General features: G+C 38.7%; 2 protein-coding genes across 2 annotated transcripts in view; one reads left to right on the top strand and one right to left on the bottom strand.

The window, feature by feature from the left end:
* The first annotated feature begins 2,158 nt into the window (after positions 1-2,158).
* Positions 2,159-14,251, top strand: RNF139 (ring finger protein 139). Its single transcript, XM_007456048.1, has 2 exons — positions 2,159-2,669; positions 12,191-14,251. The coding sequence occupies exons 1-2, from the start codon at positions 2,489-2,491 to the stop codon at positions 13,996-13,998; spliced, it is 1,989 nt and encodes a 662-aa protein (XP_007456110.1). The 5' UTR covers positions 2,159-2,488; the 3' UTR covers positions 13,999-14,251.
* Positions 14,252-14,827: 576 nt separating this feature from the next.
* The window catches only part of TATDN1 (TatD DNase domain containing 1), a 28,204-nt gene continuing 18,619 nt past the window's right edge, over positions 14,828-24,412 (bottom strand). Inside the window, exons 10-12 of the mRNA XM_007456068.1 lie at positions 19,561-19,631; positions 18,284-18,410; positions 14,828-15,026 (exon numbers count right to left, since the gene is read on the bottom strand). Of these exons, the coding sequence (XP_007456130.1) occupies positions 14,924-15,026; positions 18,284-18,410; positions 19,561-19,631 (301 nt within the window). The 3' untranslated portion in view covers positions 14,828-14,923. The remainder of the gene's footprint in view (positions 15,027-18,283; positions 18,411-19,560; positions 19,632-24,412) is intronic.

Genomic DNA, 24,412 nt, shown 5'->3' on the forward strand with positions numbered 1-24,412 from the left:
ACACACACACACACACACACACACACACACACACACACACACACACACACACACAGCTACCCCACATACTGTTCTGGGTAGACTCAATTTAATACATACCTGAGTTGTGCAACATTCAAATCAATGTAGAAGCCAAAGAGATTAGATTCAGTGAATTGCAGCTATTTCTTTGAAAGCTTATCTTTTATCTTAAAAATCCCTAAAAGCGTTCTAAAAACTACCTCATTAATGTAAATTTAGATATAAGGTAGTATTTTAAAGTACTTGCCAGGATCTTATTCATAGCTTCATTTTATAGATAGGGAGAGTGAGACCTAGTGAATTTAAAGAGACATGCTGAAGTCATATGTAAGATAACTGTGCCACCACTCCTGAAAGTTCTGGGCCCAAGGTGGAATTTAGTTTTAATTAGAAATTCTTATACTAATAAAATTTGTGCATCAAATTAAGATCAGAAACTGTTAAAACATGGATAAGCAAGAAAGTGCAGAGGAGGGACAAAAATCTTTTCCTTCCTAGGTTCTGTGGCTGGGACCCTGGAAATGAAACCAATAAAATAAAGATTAACAAGAGAAACACAAGAGTTTATTAACTCATGCCATGCACATATGTCCGGGAGAAACTAAGTGTTGAATAACTCAGAGGTGGCTACAATTTGGGGCTTATATAGCTTCTTAACAAAGAACAATGCATCGTAGAGAAGTGATAAAGGAAAAGGGGTTTAGGCTTTTGGGGTGGCAGACTGTGGGAAGGTGAATGTATGGGGGGAAACTAATGGATAAGGATTAGCTTAATAAGCTTTGCCGGTGATTGAGTCCAAGAGTCGTCCTCTTCTTGGTAAGGGAGAGGGAGAGGCCTTTACCAATAGAAATTTATGTCCTATTTTTAGGCAAATGGGAAGGAGGGAAGTGTTGAGCTGGAGAGCTTTTTGTTTGTTCCTGCTGTTTCTCAACTGTCTTCAGCTCAAAATAATCATGTCAAAGTAACATATTTTGGGGTGGCATGTTCCGATCCTCTACAAAAAAAAGTATGGCCTCTTCTGCCCTGAGAAGGAAAGAAGGCACTGCCTGTGTGTTCTTACCTCAAAGATTAGAAACAAAGACAGAGGTCAGAGTTCTTGCCCTTAAGTCACATTAGTAATGAGTTCTTGGTACTTCCCTGGTTGCCCGGTGGTTAAGAATTCCCCTGCCAGTGCAGGGGACACTGGTTGGAGCCCTGGTCCGGGAAGATCTCGCATGCCGCGGAGCAACTAAGCCCATGCAGCACAACTACTGAGCCTGCACTCTAGAGCCCGCAAGCTATAACTACTGAGCCTGCGTGCCAGAACTACTGAAGCCCGCACACCTAGAGCCCGTGCTCCGCAACAAGAGAAGTCACTGCAATGAGAAGCCTGCGCATCACAATGAAGAGCAGCCCCGGCTCGCTGAAACTAGAGAAAGCCTCCGTGCAGCAACAAAGACCCAACGCAGCCAAAAATAAATAAAAAACCAAAAAAAAAGGGTTCTTGCCCTTGACATTAGTATAATGTGGCCGACCACGGTCCGCAGTTCTGCCTAATCGGGTAGGAGATAGAAAGGATGATGTGCAAAGAGATGAGAGGGATGTTTTTCTCGGTAGCGCCTACCACTCCAAGCCCAATACCACGAAGGGCGCCCGCTCCATACACCGCACGCAGCGACGCCTCCGACAGGCGCCCTTGTAGCATCTTCCCCGGAAGGTCGACCGCTCAGACCCGGCTTCCCGGTGGGGTGGAGTAGCTCTGGCAGGCGGCGCCCTTTGGCTCTCCTCCTGCCAAGCAGTTCTGAATCATGTTTATGGGACGTTTAATGGGCTCTAATAAAGCAGCTAATAATTCCCTCCCGAGGAAGCAGTGACTGCCTCACAACGCCAACGCCTCTGCGGGTGAGGCGCCCACCCTGAGGCTGGAGGGCGCGGCTGTCCAACAGCGCCTGCGCCACTGGGTGGCGCCAAAAGCAGCAAGGGGGGCCCCGGCTCCAGAGATGGGCGGAAACCATGGCAACGATGGGGACGTCTGCTACGCCGAGCGTGGTGACCACGAGGGGAGCGCCCCTAGCGCCGTATTATGACGCGAGCGTCGGCGCGCGGCTTCCGCGGTCTCGCGTGACCGCGGGAGCAGCCTCCGGGCCTGGCAACAGCAGCAACTGCAGAGGCGGGCGGGCGAGGTCAAGATGGTGGCTCCGCGGGCGGGGGAGGCGGTGGAGGGAGGAGGAGCCAGACCATAGCCGGCCGGAAACACCGACACCCGCAGGCCGCTCGGGAGCCGCCGCTGCTGCCTCAGCCGCCGCCTCCGCCGCTTGCTCCAGCTCGAGAGACGCGAGCGGGCGGCGGGGCGGGCCGTGAGAGAGACACGAGAGGAGGGAGGGCGGGGGCGGAGTCGCCCGCCTTCGCCTCCGCCCCCGGCCGCCGTCCCGGACCCTGCCCAGCGCGGCCCTACCCGGCCCGCCCAGCCCCGGTGTGGCAGCGGCTTATGGCGGCGCTGGGGCCCCCGCAGCAGCAGGTGCGGATGGCCCATCAGCAGGTCTGGGCGGCGCTCGAAGTGGCGCTCCGAGTGCCCTGCCTCTACATCATCGACGCCATCTTCAACTCCTACTACGATTCCAGCCAAAGCCGGTTCTGCATCGGGCTCCAGATCTTCCTCCGGCTCCTTGGTGAGGGGGACGGGGTAGCCTGCGTCCGGGGACGGCTCCGCGGGCCGAGACGTGCAGGAAGGAGAGGGTAGCCGCGCGCAGGCGGTGGTGTGTGTGTGGTGGTGTGTGTGTGTGTGTGTGTGGTGGTGTGTGTGTGTGGTGTGTGTGTGTGTGTGTGTGTGTACCAGTTGGTGTGTGTGTGCGCACGCGCTAGTTTCGTTTCCCCCCTGGGGGCGTCTTTGCGGGCCGGACGGGAGGAGATGACATTTGTCTCAGAGTTGACAGCGGAGCGGTCCTCCCTGCGAGTCAGTCTCCTGTTCATTTTTGCCTCTGAGCGAGGGCGGGGAGAAAGCAGCGAGGTTTGAGCATGCGGCTCTGTGCCTGCTGTTTCTTCTCTAGGGGAATGAGTGCTTGACCGCGTTTTATGCGACAGCCTTGGAAAAACAGCAACTCTGCTTACGTTTTTGATCTCGCCTGTGTGATCTTGGGCTCGTCGTGCCGAGGCCTGGGCCTCAGTTTCCCCCTTTCCAAAATGCAGGGTACTCGTATGTTGTCATTTAAATGACATCCAAACGAAAGAGAATGTCAGACCTTGAAACTGTTAGAAAAATCCTCACGAAGAAGGCGATACTTAAAACGAGTCCTAAAATTTTCCGTGAATAGAGAAGGTGGTATTGAGAACGGTTATAAAAACGTGGCTAGGAAGTGATAAGACTTGAAAATCAGTGTCTTGGTTGCATATGAATGGAGTGTTAAAAGAATCTTATACTTCACTCCCCATTTTCACTTGCATTACCAGAGTGAGAGGGATTTACGCTTAAAAGAAGTTTTTGAGTAATTGAAACGTGGCAAATTTTGTTGATGAGGTAATTCTTGTGTTAGTTTTTAGTGAGGCTGTGCTTTTGAAGTGTTGCTGAGGACGAGCTGATGGTGAGATGCTTACCAAGCCTTTCTGAATTAGGAGCCATCTGTTGCTGCTTTAGTCCTACTTTTTAAAAAAGTGGTAATGTTGAGTTTTGTTTATAACAACACTTTACATTTGTTTGGTACTTTACTTTTGCAGTGCCTTTTCACTGGTATTATCTAACCTAACGTTCAAAAATCCCTCAAAGGAGGGTGGGTGGTGGTGTTCTCATTTTACAAATGAGGAAACTGAGAGATAGAGGTTAAGTGTTTTGCTTTTGATACACAGCAAGTAATTGGTTGCCAGCACCTGGGCTTAACAATCTTCTGACATCAGGCATGGTTCATCTTCCTCCTCAGCACAGCTGCAGTCCAGATATAGAATGCTATAATAATGATTATATGCTAAAACTAACAGATGTGAACGTGATGTTCTTTAGCACAAGACTTCTCAGTAACCCACCTGCTACTTAATCCCAGCCATCCTGCTTACCACTGCAAAATGTAATGCCCTCTTATTTGTGGCAAAAATGGAGCTGTGTGATTTCCAATGTATAGGAATAGCGAATCATTATGTTGTACACCTGAAACTAATATAATGTTATCTATTGATTATACCACAAAAAAAAGAACATTTAGCTAGCTTTAATGTTTTGTACTTAACATATTTTGTTTAATTCTGATAGTCAGGGAATACAAGTGAGGTTAGTTAAATAATGTTACAATGAAATTAATAAGAATGGGGACCTGTTGGGAAAGCATTTTATTCATGCCAGTTAGAAGTCACTCATTATGATCATAAATTAAAAGGCAGTTGCTTGTCTCATTATAGAAAGGTGGTCCCAGCTGAGCCTGATAGACTCCCAACCCCTCCCCACGGTACCTCTCCACGTTAATTGATGACATGTGTGCAGTCAAGACCTGTGCTGATTCCTGGGTTGGGGAGACTGAGAAATGGAGAACACTGATAATTTCTATTCCTGAACCCAACAGGAGAAGAGAGAGTTTGCTAGAGAGAGAGCAGAGGCTCTAGGGAACTTTATGAAATTTGGGATTACCAAGTGTTGTTTTGGGCACTGAATAACCAAATGTATTGTAACATGGACTTGAGGGTGGTAGGAGGGGCTTTCCCCGCTTCTGCTTTGAGAGGAGGGAGGAGGCCATGGTGGAGGAGCTGGAAAAAAGAAACCAAAACAAAACTGGGTTTGAGAGGATTCACATACTCATTCTGCCAGTAGTGTAGCCACTGTCTTGAGTGTTCTTCTGGCATGTAACTACAGAGCCTCTGAGAGCTCCTTGGGGACCAGGTGCTTTAATGCAGTGTGCTCAGAGTTGAGCTTCAGGCTAGGGAGCTTTAAAGGAGTATTTTCTTTAATTAAATCTTCTGTAGTTTAAGAACACTGAATAAAGTAATCTGGTGTTTTCCTTGTACTATATCCATGCTTCTTATTTTTGTAGTAAATCATGGAAGTTTGCATTTGAGAGGTTAAAGAAGAATGTGACCTCAGGCAAGTTACACCTGCTCTGTGCCTCCCTTTTCTTATCGGTACCTTTTTAAAGATGGATCATAATGGTGTATCTCTCTTATAGAGTGTTAAGGGCAATAAATAATAAGGACATAAGTTCTTGTAACAGTACCTGGAACCTAGTAATTGTTAGCTACTGGTAAACATGGTAGCTTTAAAAAATTTTTTTTTAATATTTCAATTAAGACCAAACTGTGTTACAGATATTTCAGTTTTTGGAAGTCATCAGCAAAATGTTGGTGCTGTTTATTTGAAAATTTTGATCCGAGTATTCTCTGGGTCAGACTTTATGAGAGATACAAAATATTTTCCCAATCTGTCATTTGACTGCTCCTCACATTATGGCAGTGTAATTGTGCTAATTTATGACATTGGTAAGAATGATAAAATTATTAAAAACTGGTTTTGGTGGTAAAAAATTTCATCCTGAATAAAAACAAATGTCTTAACTATTTGAGGACCATTCGATGAAGCATCTTATTTGTTATTGAAAGTGACAGGTTTGTGTGTAAAAGATACCAAAGGATGGTTGAAATCAATTGTTCTGTCTGGTTAGTTTTTTAATAATTGTAGACCACTCTGTGCTACTGTATATAAATCTCAAAATTTGTCACTCTCACCTTTTTCCTTAAAATGGAATTGTAAACATGGAAATCTATTCTGTGGAATAGATTTTCTATTCATGGAAATTGTAAACATGGAAATCTATTCTGTATCCAGTTTTATTTAGTGTCTGAAGAATTTAGTCTCCTACCCCTACAAAAAACTATTACTACTATACTTTTATTTGGTATCAAACTAATAAGAGAATTTCAGCAAGTCAGAATATAAAGCATCTCATTTTGGAGATCCAAATAAGGTCATATCACAATATATATAATTTTTAAGAATATTAAGCTATTCTTAGGAGTTGTTCAATGCTAAATGAAATGCAGCCCAGTGCAGCATAATGCTGAATTAACAAGTCTAAATCCAAGGCAGAAAATGCAAGCATAGGAATTTGTTTTAATAGTATTACTCATATAATGACAATTCATTGAAGTGGAAAGTCCTTTCTAAACATAAAAGAAAATCCAGAAGTTACAAGGGTAAATTTGAGTACATAAAAATGAAAAACTTCTTTATGAAAAAAATTTTTTTTTACAAAGATTCTTAAAAATGACACATTAAGGGGAAAATGTTTGCATCGTATTTAGTTGAAGTACTAATAAAAGTTTTACTCTGTCAATAAGAAAAACTTACACTCCCAGAGAAAAATGGGCCCAGGATAAGCATTTCACAGTAAATGAAATGCACATGGTCAATAAGCAAAACAAAAATTACTCAGCCTTATTTATAATTTAACAAATGTAGTTAAAACAAAATTTCACTTATGAGAATGGTGAAGAATTCAAAGTTTGAATAAAAACTAGTTTGGCAGAAGTATGGGGAAATGGATGAAGTTAAACAATTTTTGTAAGGTGTTATTTCTATGTAAAGCCATTTGGTGCCATCAACTAAAATTCATCGTATACCTTTTGACTCACAATTCCAGTTCTAAGAACTTGGCCTGAAGATATAGTTGTGCAAAAACTGTTGGCAAGGATATTCATTGCAGCATTGTTGGTAATAACAAAACAAAAACAAATTGTTAATCTAAATGTCTGTTGAAAGAGAATCTGTTCATTGTACAGTATTATCAGTTTCAGCCATGCAATGAAGTTGTTGAAAACAATGAGATAGTTATTTTTGGTGCTGTAGAAAGAACTCAGAAAACCTGTGAAGTGTAAAAACACAGTGAAGCAGTAGTAATTATGACTGCATTGGGATAGCCTTAGGGGTTCTCAGCAGAGATACCGGTGACATTTTGGACGGGATAATTCTTTGGTGGGGGCGTGGGGACTGTGGCCAGACGACTGGAGGGGAAGGGAGGGTGTGCAAACTGATCCTGGTTGAGAACTACTGAGGTGGACAAATAGACCAGTAAATAGCACAGAATAGAAAGCCCAGAAACAGACCACCCATGTATGTAGAGAAACTTGATGTGTTTCAGAGGTAGAATTGGAAGTATACAATACATTGAGGTAAATACAGACTATTCAGTTAGTGGTTATTTAGTTATTCATGTGGAAAAAATTATACTGGATCCCTACCTCACATCAATATATAAATAGTTCGGACTTCCTGGTGGCACAGTGGTTAAGAATCCACCTGCCATTGCAGGGGACATGGGTTCGAGCCCTGGTCCGAGAAGATCCCACATGCCGCGGAGCAACTAAGCCCGTGCGCCACAGCTACTGAGCTTGCGTCTAGAGCCTGTGACACACCTACTGAAGCCCCTGCACCTAGAACCCGTGCTTCGCAACAAGAGAAGCCACCATGATGAGAAGCCCGCGCACCTCAACAAAGAGTAGCCCCTGCTCACCACAACTAGAGAACGCCCGCGTGCAGCAACAAAGACCCAACACAGCCAAAATAAATAAATAAATAAATTTATAAAATATATATATATATAAATAGTTCTAAGTGGATTAATATCTAAATGTGAAAAGCAGAACTTTAAAAGTTTTAGAAGAAAATATAGAATTTTTTTTTTTTAGGGTTAGAGTAAGGGAAAAGTTCTTTAGAAATATGTAAAAGCAAATGTATTAAATAATGATTGATAAGTTGTGATATTAAAATTAAAAACCTCCGTTAATCAGAAGCCAGCATCAGAAAGTGAAAAGAGCGGCCACACATCTGGAGAAGATATTTGCATTACAGATAACTACAAAGAGTCTGTAGTCAGAATATTTTTTAAATGACTACAATTCAATAAGGAAAAACAACTCCGTAAATAATTGAGCAAAAGATAAACTGGCAATTCACAGACGAAGAAACATGAATGGTCAGTAAATCGAAAGGTGCCCTCTTTGATGAATAATCAGAAATGTAATTTTCAGAAAAGGTTAAAAAACTCCACTATTATAATGAGATCTCCTTTGGGTAAAAAGCAAAAACAAATATTTATCCATGAATGTGTGCTTATTTATGCAAAACTTGGTTAACTTTTCATTTAATACCTATAGGGTTGAACTTTAAAAAAAATCACATTCATATATTTCTTTTTAACAAACACATAGTTGTTAAAAATTTAATTTAAAAGCAAAATTTATCTTATTAATAAAAAACTTAGAATACCCTTTTTTTAACCTAAAGTAAGAGTTTGATAGAAAAATTTTCTTTATGGTATAGTTTGTCAAGTACACCTACAGACTGACATCCCCAGATGTACATCCCAAGATGTTTTATTTACTTTGTTCTATATTTCATTGCATATGGTTCCCTTGGGAGTAATGTAGTTAAAACATTTTTGTACTGCTCCGTCTTTATTCTGTCAGGTATTGAAATGTTTTTCCACAGCTTGCTTTAGATTTTATATTAAAGGTATTTAAGGTACCTGGGGAGTTATGTCTTATTTCCTTCTAATTTTTAGTCCCCAACTTCCAGAAAGGTTAAGGGTACGAATGGACTTTACACATAAAAGAATTAAACACTTTGCTCTGTAACATGCATGGTGGTTTTTGTTTTTTGTTTTCAGCTTGTTTTGTTTGCTCATTTTTGGTAATCCAAATTGAAAAGGCCCTGAACTCTTTCATGAATTGAGTTCATGTATATCTTCAAAGCTCTGAATTGATTTTGATATCTGCCGTTTTCCTACCTTGAGCACTTTAGTGAAGCTCTCTAATCACTGGAGAATTGGATCCCTGAATTGTGATTCCAGTTAATTCTATGCGCCACTGTCCCAAAGTGATTTTTCTTTATAAAGTAGCATTTATATATAGCCTTGATTACTTATTGCAGGTCACTCTTAAGTCCTAATGAGGAAACTGTCCTGGGGCTTAATTTTCTTAGGCCAACAGGTCAAATATCAAGAGTTGCATGTCTGAAGTTGGGAAAATGCAATGAAACTTTGATATTATTGACAACACTTCCCGAAGGCCATGAGAGGGAATATTACTTGAGAGACTTGGAAAGTTGACTTTTTTTTCCTGTGACATGAGAGCTGATTCTACATTCCATACACAGGAACATGAGTATAAAGGAAAAATTTAAGAATTTTTAAAATTAAAATAATTTTAAATAATAAACAATAATAAAATTAAAATAATTTTATACTATTCTTGAAATGTTTGGTCATGATTAAATCTTGGGGAATAATTTTAATCAAGAAAGAGTTGTATCGGGCTTCCCTGGTGGCGCAGTGGTTAAGAATCTGCCTGCCAATGCAGGGAACATGGGTTCGAGCCCTGGTCCGGGAAGATCCCACATGCCAGGCAGCAACTAAGCCCGTGCGCCACAACTACTGAGCCCGCATGCCAAAACTACTAAAGCCTGCACATCTAGAGCCCATGCTCCGCAACAAGAGAAGCCACTGCAATGAGAAGCCCGTGCACCGCAAGGAAGAGTAGCCCCCGCTCACCTCAACTAGAGAAAGCCCGTGTGCAGCAACGAAGACCCAACGCAGCCAAAAATAAAAATAATTAAAAAAAAAGATTAAATGGAGACAAATCAACTTTAGGGGTGTTTACTTTAAAAAAAAAAAAGTATCAGATTGTTACTTGCTAGGAGACATCCAAACTTTGAGGTTGTAGTCTCACTACATTATTTGTCTATCACACTCTCTTTTGTCCAGAAGTATTTCTAAAACCCAAATAATTCCTTAATCTGTGTAAAAATAAGCATCGGGGAAAAAAAGCTATTAGAATAAAAAGATCTAGTTATAAGTTACAGCAAAGTTCATAAATATTCACAGGTAAAGATTAATGTACCACTTTGTGAATAGCAAGTTAAAAATAATTTACAGTCCCTGCTTGACTTTCTCCCTTTTAAAAAGTAACATATAATAGAACTGAAGTTATCATGGTTTTGTTTTGACGCATTTTAGGAGATTAAGTTTTGTTTCAGGAAAAAATACTTTTGTTTTTCTGGGTAGAGAAAGTAAGATTACATATGGCATATGGTGGCTGAGTAAATTCCATTTCCTGTTACCTTCCACAGGAAGGGTTTCTAAACCTGCTCAAAAAAAAAGCCCATTTTCTGTTGAAAGGGCTCTTTGGGAGGATTATTAGTGGCCCACTTGTTCAGTGAATTGGGTGGTTCTTGCGCAGAGGTTGATGTATCTTCCAGGTGATTGTTTTCTTTTGTTGTCCTTTTCACAAATGACCTGACAAATAGGCACAGGATAAAATTTTAAGTTTGTGGGCAAAGTCATTTGGAGGAACTTGGCCCTTGCTTTTGACTGCAGTAGATTGTGGAATGGCTCTATTGTATTATGCAGTGTTGGTCTTGGTCGCATGCTGAAATCAGGTGGATATATGGATGTTTAATTTGGAGTTTGTCACTTTTTCGGTACTCCAAGGTCCGATTTCTCAGCTTTGTCTTACATTTTCATAGGTTTCAATTTCCAAGTGGGCTGTATTTTATGGTTGCCTTTAAAAATAGAACACAGAATTCAACAGAAACCTTTATTTCCCCAGTTATTTTATTTTCTACAAAATATTTCGGGATCTATAGATGTAAAAGGTAGGATCCTTGCTTGCTAGTAGGTACCTACTCAGATAACTACAAACTTCAGTATCAGGTGGTGTATGAGTATTAGGAGTTTCGCCAAGTTCTGTAGATGTGCTGAAGGAACAGTCAGTATCAGGAAAAGTGGGTCTGTAGGATGGGCAGGATTTGAACAGTCAGGGATTTGGGAAGTTGATGGGGCCATTCTGCCAGGCAAAGAATGTAAATACAGCTGTAATCATGGCAGAGAAGGGGTAAGTTTGGGAAAGAAATCTGGAGCATTGGTGTGTGTGTTGGGAGGATTATTACTTTAAAGCAAATTGTGTCCTTGAATGTTAGGACGAGTGTAGGTTTTAATTGGTAGTAATTTCAGAGCTGCTGCAGTATTTTGAGCAGAGACATGAAGAAAAGCAATTTGGTGATGGCTTGTAGATGGATTTGGATGAGAGAGTTTTCAGAGATAGACTAATAGGTGGGTGTCACTGAGAAAAGGGAGGTATAGGTATTAGTAAAATTTGTCACTGATTGTCAGAGTTTGAGGATGAGGGGCTAGAGGTGCTGTTAGGAGAATAACAATGGTACCTCTGACTGACATTGGAAATCGCGAGGAAGAGCTGTTTGAGGCGAGAGTAGGTTCAGTAGGTTTTAGAAGTTTTTTGAGTGTTGCAGTTGTAATGTAGAAGTGTAAGTAGGTGAATATTTGGATGTGGTTCCCATAGCTGAAACCTTGGATAATAATGTTTATCGTAATCTCACTTAAAAATTTGTCAGAGCACCAAGAAAGATGGTGCTGGATGCACAACAGACTATACATTGGTTGCTTACAGAGCCGGGGGGAGGGGGAAGATATATTAAAACATGTTGTGGTTTTCTGAATGTTACTTTTGTAATTTGAAGAACAGTAAAAAGGGTTGACTATTTGAAGAAAAAGATTCAAACATACAGGAAAAAGGAAACTTGGAGGAAATGTCTGGTATCTGAGGAAAGTATGTACAGAAAAAAAGTGAATTTGGACCTGAAGGAGAATGCTCAAATTTAAGGAGCAGGAAAAATAAGAGCCAGCAGGAGTTCAGTTTGAGTAAAAGGAGGAATTAGGGGTAAGTGTGAAACTTAAACTTGATTTCCTAAAGAACACATTTGAGAAAAAGAAATCTCAGGTTTAATAGGAACAAGTTTTCCATTTGGGTTACTTTTAATTCTTAATGTTTTTGTAATGGAATTATCTTAAATATTTTTAATAATTATATGTTCTTTCAAGTTTAAAACTTCTTAAACTGTATATCATGACAAACTCATCTTGAAGATAATTTAGTAATTTGGTGTCTGGACATACAATACTACTTGAATTACTTTGAAATTAGAAAATAAGGGGTAGGATTTTTAAGGATTATATGTTTGATCTGTCCTGTTGAACTTTGACTTTACAAAAAACATTTATTGGCCTTTAAGCCTAAATTGTCTTCAGGCTTAACGTTCATCAGTTTGAAAATATTCATACTTCCTTACTAAAGGAAGAATATCATAACAGTGGAAAAAACATTCTTTAAAAATGTTTCATTCGAATGTCCTTTCTTTTTTTTTTAGGTATATTTGTATCCAGTATTGTTCTGATCTTGTCACAGCGATCACTTTTCAAGTTTTACATGTACAGCTCAGCCTTTCTATTAGCTGCAACTTCAGTGTTGGTAAATTATTATGCTGCTTTGCACATTGACTTCTATGGTGCCTACAACACATCAGCTTTTGGAATTGAGCTGCTTCCTCGAAAAGGGCCCTCGCTGTGGATGGCACTCATCGTTCTACAGCTAACATTTGGAATTGGATACATTACACTACTCCAAATTCATTCCGTCTATTCACAGTTAATTATTTTGGATCTCTTGGTTCCTGTAATAGGCTTAATCACAGAGCTACCATTACACATCCGAGAGACTTTAGTTTTTACCTCTTCCTTGATTCTCACATTAAATACAGTGCTTGTCTTGGCAGTGAAACTTAAATGGTTTTATTATTCCACAAGGTATGTTTATCTTTTAGTAAGGCACATGTATCGAATTTATGGATTACAGTTATTAATGGAGGACACATGGAAGAGGATTCGTTTCCCAGATGTACTGAGAGTCTTTTGGCTAACAAGAATTACAGCTCAGGCTACAGTATTAATGTACATTTTAAGGATGGCAAATGATTCCTTCGTTTTTTCTTGGGATGATTTCTGGGACCTCATTTGTAATCTTGTAATTAGTGGATGTGATTCTACACTCACTGTACTGGGCATGAGTGCTGTCATTTCCTCAATAGCCCATTATTTGGGTCTTGGAATATTGGCCTTTATTGGATCAACTGAAGAAGATGACAGGCGGCTTGGCTTTGTAGCACCTGTTTTATTTTTTATTTTGGCTCTTCAGACTGGTTTAAGTGGGCTAAGACCAGAAGAGAGACTTATTCGCTTAAGTAGAAACATGTGCCTTTTATTAACAGCAGTCCTGCATTTCATCCACGGAATGACAGACCCTGTATTAATGTCTCTCAGTGCCTCTCATGTGTCATCTTTTCGTAGACATTTTCCTGTGCTCTTTGTCTCTGCTTGCCTGTTTATTCTTCCTGTTATACTCAGTTACGTTCTTTGGCATCACTATGCACTAAATACATGGTTGTTTGCAGTTACAGCCTTTTGTGTGGAACTCTGCTTAAAAGTAATTGTTTCTCTCACTGTTTATACGTTATTCATGATTGATGGCTACTATAATGTCCTCTGGGAAAAGCTTGATGATTATGTCTACTATGTTCGTTCAACAGGCAATATTATTGAATTTATATTTGGAGTGGTAATGTTTGGAAATGGGGCTTATACTATGATGTTTGAATCAGGAAGTAAAATTCGGGCTTGTATGATGTGCTTACATGCCTATTTTAACATCTACTTACAAGCAAAAAATGGCTGGAAGACATTCATGAATCGTAGAACTGCTGTAAAAAAAATTAATTCACTTCCTGAAATAAAAGGGAGCCGCCTACAAGAAATAGATGATGTATGTGCAATCTGCTATCATGAGTTTACAACATCTGCTCGTATTACACCATGTAATCATTATTTCCATGCACTTTGCCTTCGGAAATGGCTGTACATTCAAGATACTTGTCCAATGTGCCATCAGAAAGTGTACATTGAAGATGATATCAAGGATAATTCAAATATATCTAACAACAATGGATTTATTGCACCCAATGAAAATCCAGAGGAAGCTGTAAGAGAAGCTGCTGCTGAATCTGACAGGGAATTGAATGACGACAGTTCAGACTGTGATGATGACGCTCAAAGAGAAAGAAATGGAGTGATTCAGCACACAGGCACAGCAGCTGAAGAACTGATTAATGATGATACTGATTAAAATAGCATTTACTAATCATTGAGGTATTTGTTTAAAATTCAGTTCATCCAAAATGGAGTAATATGCGTCACTTCAGTGTGTAACCAAGCACAAAAACAGTATCGATGTTGAATCTGTGAATGGTTTTCCGTTTACTGTGATGTGCTACTGTAAATATACCTCTTCAATTACTTCTGGTCTCTTTGGTGACCTATTTAAATTTGTGTACATTATTGTACATAGAATAAAATTTTCACATTTTTATGACAAATTTGAACAAATAACTTTTTAATAGATGTAATAATATGGTGCATCAACTGTGCCAAAGATTCCTCAATGGAAGTATATAATGTATCTAACTCTGGACCCTAGTTTTTCTTTAAAATGGGTGGGAGAGAATAAAAATGCAAATCAGGGGAAACCGTATTGAAGAAATCAGATAATTTGGACCAACCAGAGGATAAATGCTAAATGTAGAGTATTTTTAAAACTAAGGAAAAAAATAGGCTGCCAGAAGTGATTGAGACACTTTTTTGAAATTTGAGAGTAGCACTGTGGTTGAGCTGGGCTTGAAAGTCACAATTTGGAGGGTTTGTGAGTCGAGAAACAACAGCCTTATTTATATATCAACTAACCTTTGGTATAAACCAGGATGTGCTATTTCGATGTAAAAATCACTGTATTTGTTAGCCAATCTGTTTGCAGAGTTGACATAAAATTGTCCTTTTGAACTTTTGAAGAGATTACAACATGAAATACTTGGGGGTTTTCACTATTTTAAACTAAGACATTAAGTGACTTTAAAAAATTCTCATCTGACTTCATGGGTGGCATACAGTGATATAATACCTCTTTAGACAACTTCCAGAGAATTCCTTTATTGAAACTTTTAAGTTTTACCATGAAATTTTATGTACATGATGGAAAAATGGGAGACACATACCAGTTACATGTCAGGAAAAAATATTTTAATAGTGTTGTTATATAGCGTATTGGCTAGTTCCAGTGGATCTTCATCTCTTACTGCTGACATTATTTCCAGTATTTGACTAAAACAGAACAAAAAGGGATGGTTACATTTCTAAGTACATATTCTGTTTTAAAGGTATTATCTTTTTTCACATAAAGGAAAAGATACTGTTTTAGCATCTTTTAACATAAAAAGCCTAACAGGCGTTAAAGTTTTCAGCAATGTTAACAGAAAGTTTAACTGCTAGGATATTTAAAACAGAGCAGTTAAAGACAAATTTCTGAGACAGTCTTGCATATAACTAACTAGAGCCAGGCACCAGGTTCAAGTAAATTACAAAACCAGCCCATATTATGTGTACCACAATTACGGAATTAACCCAGTGGAAATGAAGAGTCCTTTTAAACTGTGGGTTAATTACACATTCATGGGTCATGATGCGCTTTTAAAAAATGAAAAGGAAAAGCACACTGCATCCAGTAAGGGAAGTAGTTTCATTTTTGTCTGGGTTTTATTTATACATGTAAGTGTACTGGGTCACAGTGTGGTACTGTGTGGTACCACAGTGTGGATAGCAGTTAAAGTTTGAAAGCCACTGCTTAGAGAACTGGTCGTAAAGGACAGCAAGAAATTGCTGCATCACCACCAGCAGAGTGACAACAAAGGAAGTTAGAGCAAGTTACTTAGAACAATGTATGGTTATTAGGGGGGATGGGGAGAGAGAACGTCCTATGTTTTTCCCTTCAACAGAAAGGTGTGAATCTGTTTCTTTGCCTAGAATAATGATAATTATCAGTAGCTGTTTTCTAGCAATATTATATGTAGACAATATTTCTTATACATGAATTAAAAAGTTCAAAGTCAGAATTAAACATTGAAATATTCTTTGTCTTAAGCTTTTTGTTCCCTTTATGGGTTTTTAAAATATGAACACCTAAAGGAATCAGGGACAGAGATTAGAGATTAACTGGAACTTTTAAATTCTATAGGAGTAACAAAAGCCTTGTTTATATTAAATGAACTGACTACACAGTTTTTATCTGACAGTCAAAATAGGCTAAAAGCAAATCTGTTAACACTGAAAGTGACACTAAAGATTCAGTTTTCTTAGCAAACTAGATTTTTCTTCTATTAACTACTTGGAATTGGAAATTAATACATAATACTGGGAAATCAGTATGATTCCTGCCACCAATCTAATCTCCCTTCTGGTCCTTTCTCCACACTGATACCACTTAATAGCTTTCCTGCTTAAAATCCTTTGGGTTCTGATAAAATCTAAATTCCTAAGGGTGGCACACAAAAGCCCTCACTCTCTGGCCTTACAGTACCTTCCCTATCACTTACCGAGCATCCTACTTTATGCCACACTGCAGTCATTGTTCCAAGCTCTTCCTCAGTCTGCCTTCGCTGAAGGTGTTTGTCTTGGTCTGGCCTAACTCCTGGTCCAACTTAGTAAACAGATGAAATGTCACCTTAGTTAAGCACTCCATTTCCCCTCAGGGCAGGCAGCTGCTCTGTCCTATGGTCCCAGTTATATGTTCATACCTCTATAACAGCACTCCTATCTTGGCTTATGCTTTTTATCTGCTTGTTTGCTCTAGGAGGATCCTTGTCAGACTTGGTTAACGCCTTAACCAAAGTGCCTGGCACAGTGTACCTACTCATCTGGTGGGATGAGGGTGGGAACGGTCTTGATTCTTCTGTGTAGTCTCAGTAACTTGTACCTTTCCTGATATTTGGCAAGAGCTCCAAAATGTATTTCAAGTAATTTATAATCTAATGGGGGCAGGGGGGCAGAGATCTCTATACAAATAATTAGAACATAAAACTCTTTTAACAGATGGAGTTTATAAAAATGACTTTGTAAGTAGGAATTAACTTGCTAATTAGTATTTAGCATTCGACTAGGGGCATGTGTATTTCTGAAATGTGGTTTAAAATTTTTCAGTTTGCAAATGTTGATTTTCCCAAGCTCTGCCTACTCAGAACTGGTATTCATGATTGCAGTAGATACTCAAAAGCCTTCTTGGTTCTTAATAGTCTGCATTTAGAAACACCTTAAAATTTTGTCTTGAAAATATGCAGCTAAAGTCAACAGCTATACTTTCACTTAACGATTAGGGCAGTGGTGGAAAACCAACAGATAACACTGCTGGCAACTACTTCCTCTAAGCTGGCTGCTGGAAAACGGCCAGTTTCTTGTCTCTAGTGTCCTTTTAAATCTCCAAAGAATTACTGAAATGTCTTGACTGAACTTGCAAGTACCTACATTTCATAAAAATTACAAGTGTTTCTTTCCTACTCAGAGTTTAAACATATTCCTCACCCTACAGATTTTAAAGTCTTTGGCTTTAAAGCTCTACAGGCTTAAAGTCTTTGCCAACATCAGCATGCTAATAAAGGAAAATCTTTCCAGTGTATCTTCATAGAATAATTCTTTATTTTTCTGCTCACTGAATTTTAGATCTGGCTTATCTAATATACTCTTACCTGTTAAAACTACTAAAAAAAGATGGAGCATATTAAAGGAATTACTACAACAATCCAATGTTAATTTTTATGAATGTGTGATAAATATATCCAGTTGCCTGAACTGGTAAGCCATACTAGATTGATACAGTCAGATTTAAATTACTGCTTGTGCAACAAAAGAAACTGGATGACGGGCCCATTAAAATAAACTTTTCCTATAAATTACAATATGCTGTACAGCTCCTTGGCAGTTAGATGTGTAATACCCCCCTTTTCACATGTGCTCTGTATTAGTTAAAAAAATGATTCTGAATTAGTTTTTTTTTTCCCTAGGAAATAAAATTCTATAAAGTTCTGCCCTTTTTCTCGGTTGGAAAAAGGAAATCATTTCTATAATTTGTCCTTTTGTTCAGAGGCTTAAAGAACTGTGTAATTTCTTAGGTTCATTCAAGCTGTCAAATCACTTAAAATACAGATACCATTAAAAAAAGGTCTTCTGCTAAGACTATGCTTTTATACATCAGCAGGAGACCTGCAAGATAACAGAACTTAAGCCAGGTAAGGTGATTCTATGTATGGATAGCTTTAAGATCTTTTTCCCTCCCTACAAAATGACAAATGACCAAAATCACATGAAGTTCTTACTCTGTAATAAAACCACTCTGGGTTGAGAGTATATGAAAAAAGGAGCTGATACACAGCAATTAGGCACGAATTCCTCCAAATCACTGCATTAAAATGGTGTTTGATAACTTCACTTGGATTTCACCCAACTTTAATTCTGTCCCTTGAGTTCATTTTGTAAATGGCATTTGATGGTTGACTTCAATGTTCTGGAGACCATAAAAACAAAATACTTACATTATATGGCAGGGTTCATTTCTGTCTTTCAAACAGTGCCCATTTTCCCACTTCTTTTTGGTGGGAAATGAAGTTTTTATATATTTTGATCCAGCATGTGTACTTTTGACTCCACACCAAGGTGCATCTAGAGTTAAGCAAAGAAAGAGAAGTCTCTCAAAGAGATTTTTACCTTTTTAAATTGTTGTTTTTTTAATGAATAAACTATTATATAACCTCTAAAATATAAACCATGATTCAGCTTAAAAAAACGGTAAAAGGCAACAGAAAACAGCTTTAAGAAAAGTACAAGATAAAATCTTGAACTGTACAAATTCTTAAACTTTTCTGTCTTTTTTTCCCCACTAACAGTATTGTTGGTGTATGGTATGCTTTAAAAAATCTAAAGCTAAAAGAAATACAACTGTAACATGAAAACATTTAAGTTAAACTTCTGTTTGCCCCTACTGAATGTAAAACAGTGGCTTTGATTTTTTTGTTTTTTGTTGTTGTTTGTTTTTTTTGGCCGTGCCACGTGGCATGCGGGATCCTAGTTCCCTGATGACCAGGGATCGAACCCCTTCCCCCCTCCAGTGGAAGCTTAACCACTGGATGGCCAGGGAGGTCCCAAAAACAGTGGCTTTGAATACTGGGATTATTCACTTACCTAAATCTCTAATAAAGAATTATAATAGCTTACACATTTTACAACCATTGTATTTTTAATAAGATAATTTAGTTTTTATGACTCCCCAAGGAAATACACCTGATTTCTTCAGAATGGCTCAGTTTTGACTTTACTAAAAAAGTCCATGTGTATAAGAAGAACCTTGAGTTCAGGGTAGAGATAAAATTTTTAGCTTCTAACTTTGTCTTACTTTGAGAGGCAGCAGATTAATTGCTAAAATTCTTAAATCCAATTGATTTAAATGTTTGCACTTTACTTAAAAAGTATTGTACAATTAAGCCATTACAAAGAAGACATTGTTTAAAAAAAATTCTGAATAGTTTTTGAAACCCTGAGGTGAAATGCTTAGTTAAGACTCCTTGTTTAATAAAACAACCTCCTTAGTTACCACATAGTCTGACATTCCATTTTTAAGTGCTTAGGCTTAGTCAGACTTCTAAAATTGAAAAAATCGCTTGCATAAATATTTTTCCATTACAACTCCCAAAGACTTCCTGAAAAGTATAATTGTTGAGGTTGAGCATGCTAATAAAATAATACTTGTTTACTTTTCTCTAGTTCTTTTTGGGTATGGTTTAATATGAAAATTAAGTTCTAAAAGCAAACTTACCAGTCTCAATCATTAATTTTTCACTAGGTATTGACTTCAGAACTTCCAAATTAGCCTCAGTTTTCAGTGAGCTTGAAAAAAAAAAGTTATTCATATATAAAATAAAAAGGTGCATTTAATGAACAGCAACTTTTTCATATTATAAACTTGTCTAAAACAGATTACAGAACTAACCCAAAATCCTAAAACAAAACTTTGGTTGGCTACAATGGAAGTATACTTTAGAAACTATTTGCACATTCCCATCCTTACAGAATCCAGATTAAGATCTATTCCAACCAGATCCTGCTTTTAGGGGGTGCAATTTTTTGTGCCTATCAGTTGATCGTCCAATAACTTTCTGTAACAGTCTATGTTAAACAATTCTTTGAAAAGAATTTATTTGTGTCTCTGGGTAATTTGCATAATTTAGAGCTCATAAGGCTGCATTTGAAGGTATGGCCCATTTCTTTATGGGCCAAATACCCAGGGATTCACTGGTATGAAGGAATCAGATACTCAAGGTTCATGTTTCACTAATCAGAAATAGAATCTTCACAAAGGATGAAAATCACAATCACTGTTAGAACTATGAGTATTTAACATGGTATGAAACTAGAAAGCTGGTTAGGAGATGCCAGTTTTATTATTCCTGTTTAGACCCCACCGCAACCCACCCCCAAATCTGGAAACTTTTAAGATCTTCCATTACTCCTGATATTCTGAAACGTGATAACGTGTCCGGGCATAAAACCTTTGCATCGATTTAGGCAGCTGGAATCTTCCAATTTAGACTCTTCCCCACCCCTAACTGGGAACACATTATGGAAAAACAGGACTTTTCCTCTTTCATTTTCTTTCTTCTCTCTGGGACTTTATTAGTCAATTTTAGGACTCCTGAATTGGTCTCCGAGGCCCTGTTTCTTTCATACCTTTTTTTCTGGGGAATTTTCATTTTCACACCCTGAGATAGACAGGATTATTGGTTCCAATTCTCTCTCATTTGACAGAATTACATATCTGCACCCTTGCCATGATTTCTTAGTAGGAAGAAGGAACCTGAATCTGGCCATGGCCTCAAGACTTGCTTTGACCAATGGGATGATATGGCCAAGAGGCTTGGAATGCACTTTCGTGATTTGCAATGGCACCCTCATGATCTTCTGAGATTAGCATGCACTAAGTAACTGTTACCTCTTCAGCCTAGGCATCCAGAACGAAAACACATGGTGAAGATCTGAACCCAACATGGAGCCTGGGGCAGAGCTCACCTCTATCAGTTAAACCCCAGCTGACCCAAAGACCCATGAGTGTTTAAAAAAAAAGTTTACTGTAATATGTCAATGAGTTTTGGGATGGTTTGCTATATATGTGATGACTAATACTGTCCTTATGTTGCATTTTTAACTTCAGGACTTGATATAACTTTTCATCATGGAGAGTTTCAAATGTACACATAACTAGAATAACACAGCACCCCCTTCTCCATGTATTTATTACCTATAGCCCCATCAATTATCAACTCCTGGCTGATCCCGTCCCACCCACTGAATGCTTTCCTCTGGGATCGACATAAGCATTCCAAGTCTTAGTCCTCAATAATCCAGTTTGTTCAGTTTTCTTGAGAAAAATTTACTTTTCCCCCTGAGTATAAATGCTTGCTGCTTCTGTACTCTGTGCATGGGAGTGGATATGGGGATTGGTATCTTTCTCTATATAGGCCTTCAATCACCCTGTTTTGGTCGCAATTCTAAGCCTGAAGCCTTTCTGGGATTCTGTCTGCTACACCTGCTCCCATCTCCTCTGAAGCCCTTTAGTGGTACAGTCGTCTAAGTTTTCTCTTCCAATTTAATCTGTCTTCCAGAAATCTACAAAACATTTCTCCATTAGCAAAACTTTGGCCTTTTTTTCTTTACTTTTCCTTTTTGAATATAATTTTCTTTTAGCAGCATTTTAGGAGGGGTAGGAGGGAAATGCGTGTCTGGTTTACTGTAAGTACCAGCCTTTTGTTAGTGTTCTCTAGAAAAAAACAAAATTCTTATTTTCAGCCAGCTTGATACTTGGTCAATATATTTTCTAAAATATGCTGATATATTTGATATGGATACTAAATTTAAAACATGACCAAATTTTTGGAGTATTTGCATATTTTTAATCTCATGAAAACAAATTGTCCGATTGACTCTTTTCCTACATATATTAATGCTTGTAAAAACTGATCTACACAGACATAGGAAACAAACTTACGGTTACCAAAGGGGAAAGGGAGGTGGGGAGGGATAAACTGGGAGTATGGTATTAACAAATGTACACTACCATATATAAATAGACAAACGAGAAGGATTTGCTGTATAGCACGGGGAACTGTATTCAATATCTTGTCATAAACTATAATGGAAAAGATGTATAACTGAATCACTTTGCTGTACACTTGAAACAATATTTAAATAAACTACACATCAGTTAAAAAAAACTGATCTAAATACAGAACTATATACTATCAGAAGAAATATTTTTAATCAAAGCCAGAATCTCTATTAAGGTTTCCCATTTAAGGAAGAGCATGTGCATAATTCTGTGGTCAAATCTGAAACTTTCCCATTTTCTTGGGGGGAAAAATTCTAATTTAATCTTTAGAAACCAAAGACTATATCATAATGTAAACAGATTAAATTACCATACCCCAGAAACTCAGATTAAGACTACTCTAAACTGAATTTCAAAAGAATAGAAATATTGACTTCGACTAAACTACTGACCCATTAATTCTGAGTTAATGTAGGAGACAAAATCTCAAGTAATTAGCTTAAAGCCAAGTCTTTATAAACTCAAGATCACTTAGAAACCTCTAAGACAGATGTACAGTTCAAGTTTGTGAAATAAAGGTCTCTACCCCCTTCTCTTGAAAATCATCCCCAAATAAGAAGAAACAGCATATTTTGATGAAACTAGGAGACATTTCTAACTCCTCATCACAAAATATAAAGCAGAAAGTAGATAGAGAAGTGGTAAATGATCTATGTTTACGTGCTAAGTGACTTGACTTAAGTGCTATGTGCCTGTAGAGAGATACTGAAGATAAGCCAACCAATTCTCCCAAGGAAGTTCTAAGAACTGGAAGAACTAGGTACCTAGAAAGGATGGGGTAGGGCAGGGGACTGAAATGGGGATTGCTTGAAAAGTCAGGGTAAAGAGAAGATGGGATTCTCAGATTACTTTCCAATAAATTGGTGCAGAGATGACAACTGCCCTGTACCCTGGCCCAAGAGAGAGAGGCAGAGACAGAGAGAGAGATGTGTGCCGTCTCTGGACTGGAAGACAAGCAGCACGGAGGAGGGTAGGGTGAGGCATGGACTAGAAATGGAGACTGACTGCTTACTGAACGGGGACATCCCCTTCTCCAGCACAATCCTGTTCCAGAACATAGGTATGTTTATGAATTCTCATCCCATTTTCCCACCAGGGATCAGAGGAGCCCTCTCTGGAGAAACTGAACAAACCCAGAGGAAGATCTTGACAAGCTGACACTAAGGATTCCCTGGCGAGAAAGTCAGTTGGCCATCTGTGGGCCTGCAGTTGATGGGCTATCTCCCCACGGAGCTTCCAACAGCTTTCCCCCCTTCACTCTTAAAATATACAGCAAAGAACTGCCTGACATTTGAAGAAGCCTCTATCATGATAGAGACCAAAACAAAGAGGAAAAGGAACTCAGAGGAAATAAAAGCATTAAATGGCATATATATATAATATATCTTTAGAGAGATGGGAAGATGCTGCATCTACCAAACAAGAATACGGTAGGAAAAAAAATGAGAGCTTTCAGAGACTGGAAACAAAAGCTTAAGTAAGTTTCCTTAAAAAGTTGAAAAAGGGAATTCCCTGGCAGTCCAGTGGTTAGGACTCCAGGCTTCCACTGCAGGGAGCACAGGTTTGATCTCTGGTTGGGGAACTAAAATCCTGCAAGCCGTGTGGTACAGCCAAAAAAAAAAGGTTGAAAAATAAAGCACTTGTTTGAGAGGAGGAAAAAAATTAGATAGAAATTGTAGAATAAAAAAATGAGATCAGGGACTTCCCTGGTGGTGCAGTGGTTAAGAATCCGCCTGCCAATGCAGGGGACACGTGTTAGAGCCCTGGTCCAGGAAGATCCCACATGCCACGGAGCAACTAAGCCCGTGCACCACAGCTGCTGAGCCTGCGCTCTAGAGCCCGTGAGCCACAACTAATGAGCCCACGTGGTGCAACTACTGAAGCCCGCGCACCTAGGGCCTGTGCTCCGCAACAAGAGAAGCCACAGCAATAAGAAACCCATGCACCGCGATGAAGAGCAGCCCCGCTTGCCGCAACTAGAGAAAGACCACGCACTGCAACAAAGACCCAATGCAGCCAAAAATCAATCAATCAATCAATAATTTTAAAAAATGAGATCAGAGTATCAGCCTGGGAGGTCCAAAGAAAGAATAGAAAAAAAAAAAAAATTGAGAAAACTTCTCAGGCCTGACAAAGTTGAGCCTCTAGTTGGAAGGGGCCAGTGGAGAATGACAAAAACCCATCAAAACACCTTTGCACATTTTGATAATACCAGAGATAAATAACTAAAATATTCCACAGGGAAAAAAGTATGTCACAGGTAATATATTGGGAAACAGAATAGAGACTGGAACCTAGAACTGGAATATTGTAAATCCTCAGTGAAAATGATCTCTAATCTAGAATTTTATGCCTAGAAAAAATATCAAGTGAAAGTATGTTTTTTTTTCCCCTTTCATTGACTATCCAGGTAAACTTTCAAGATGAAGAGCAGAATTAATTCATTTGCAAACATGTGTTCCATCAAAACAAAATAGAATACATGGGATTTAAAAATAGGAGTTCT

This window comes from Lipotes vexillifer, unplaced genomic scaffold (genome assembly GCF_000442215.2).
Source record: "Lipotes vexillifer unplaced genomic scaffold, Lipotes_vexillifer_v1.1 scaffold84, whole genome shotgun sequence".
Classification (NCBI taxonomy): domain Eukaryota; kingdom Metazoa; phylum Chordata; class Mammalia; order Artiodactyla; family Lipotidae; genus Lipotes; species Lipotes vexillifer.

What these genes read in the sequence shown, in the direction of transcription:
- RNF139 (XM_007456048.1), top strand. Translation starts at nt 2,489, where the DNA reads ATGGCGGCGCTGGGGCCCCCGCAGCAGCAGGTGCGGATGGCCCATCAG. An exon ending in GATCTTCCTCCGGCTCCTTG is followed by an intron (nt 2,670 to 12,190) that starts GTGAGGGGGACG and finishes TTTTTTTTTTAG; the next exon opens with GTATATTTGTATCCAGTATT.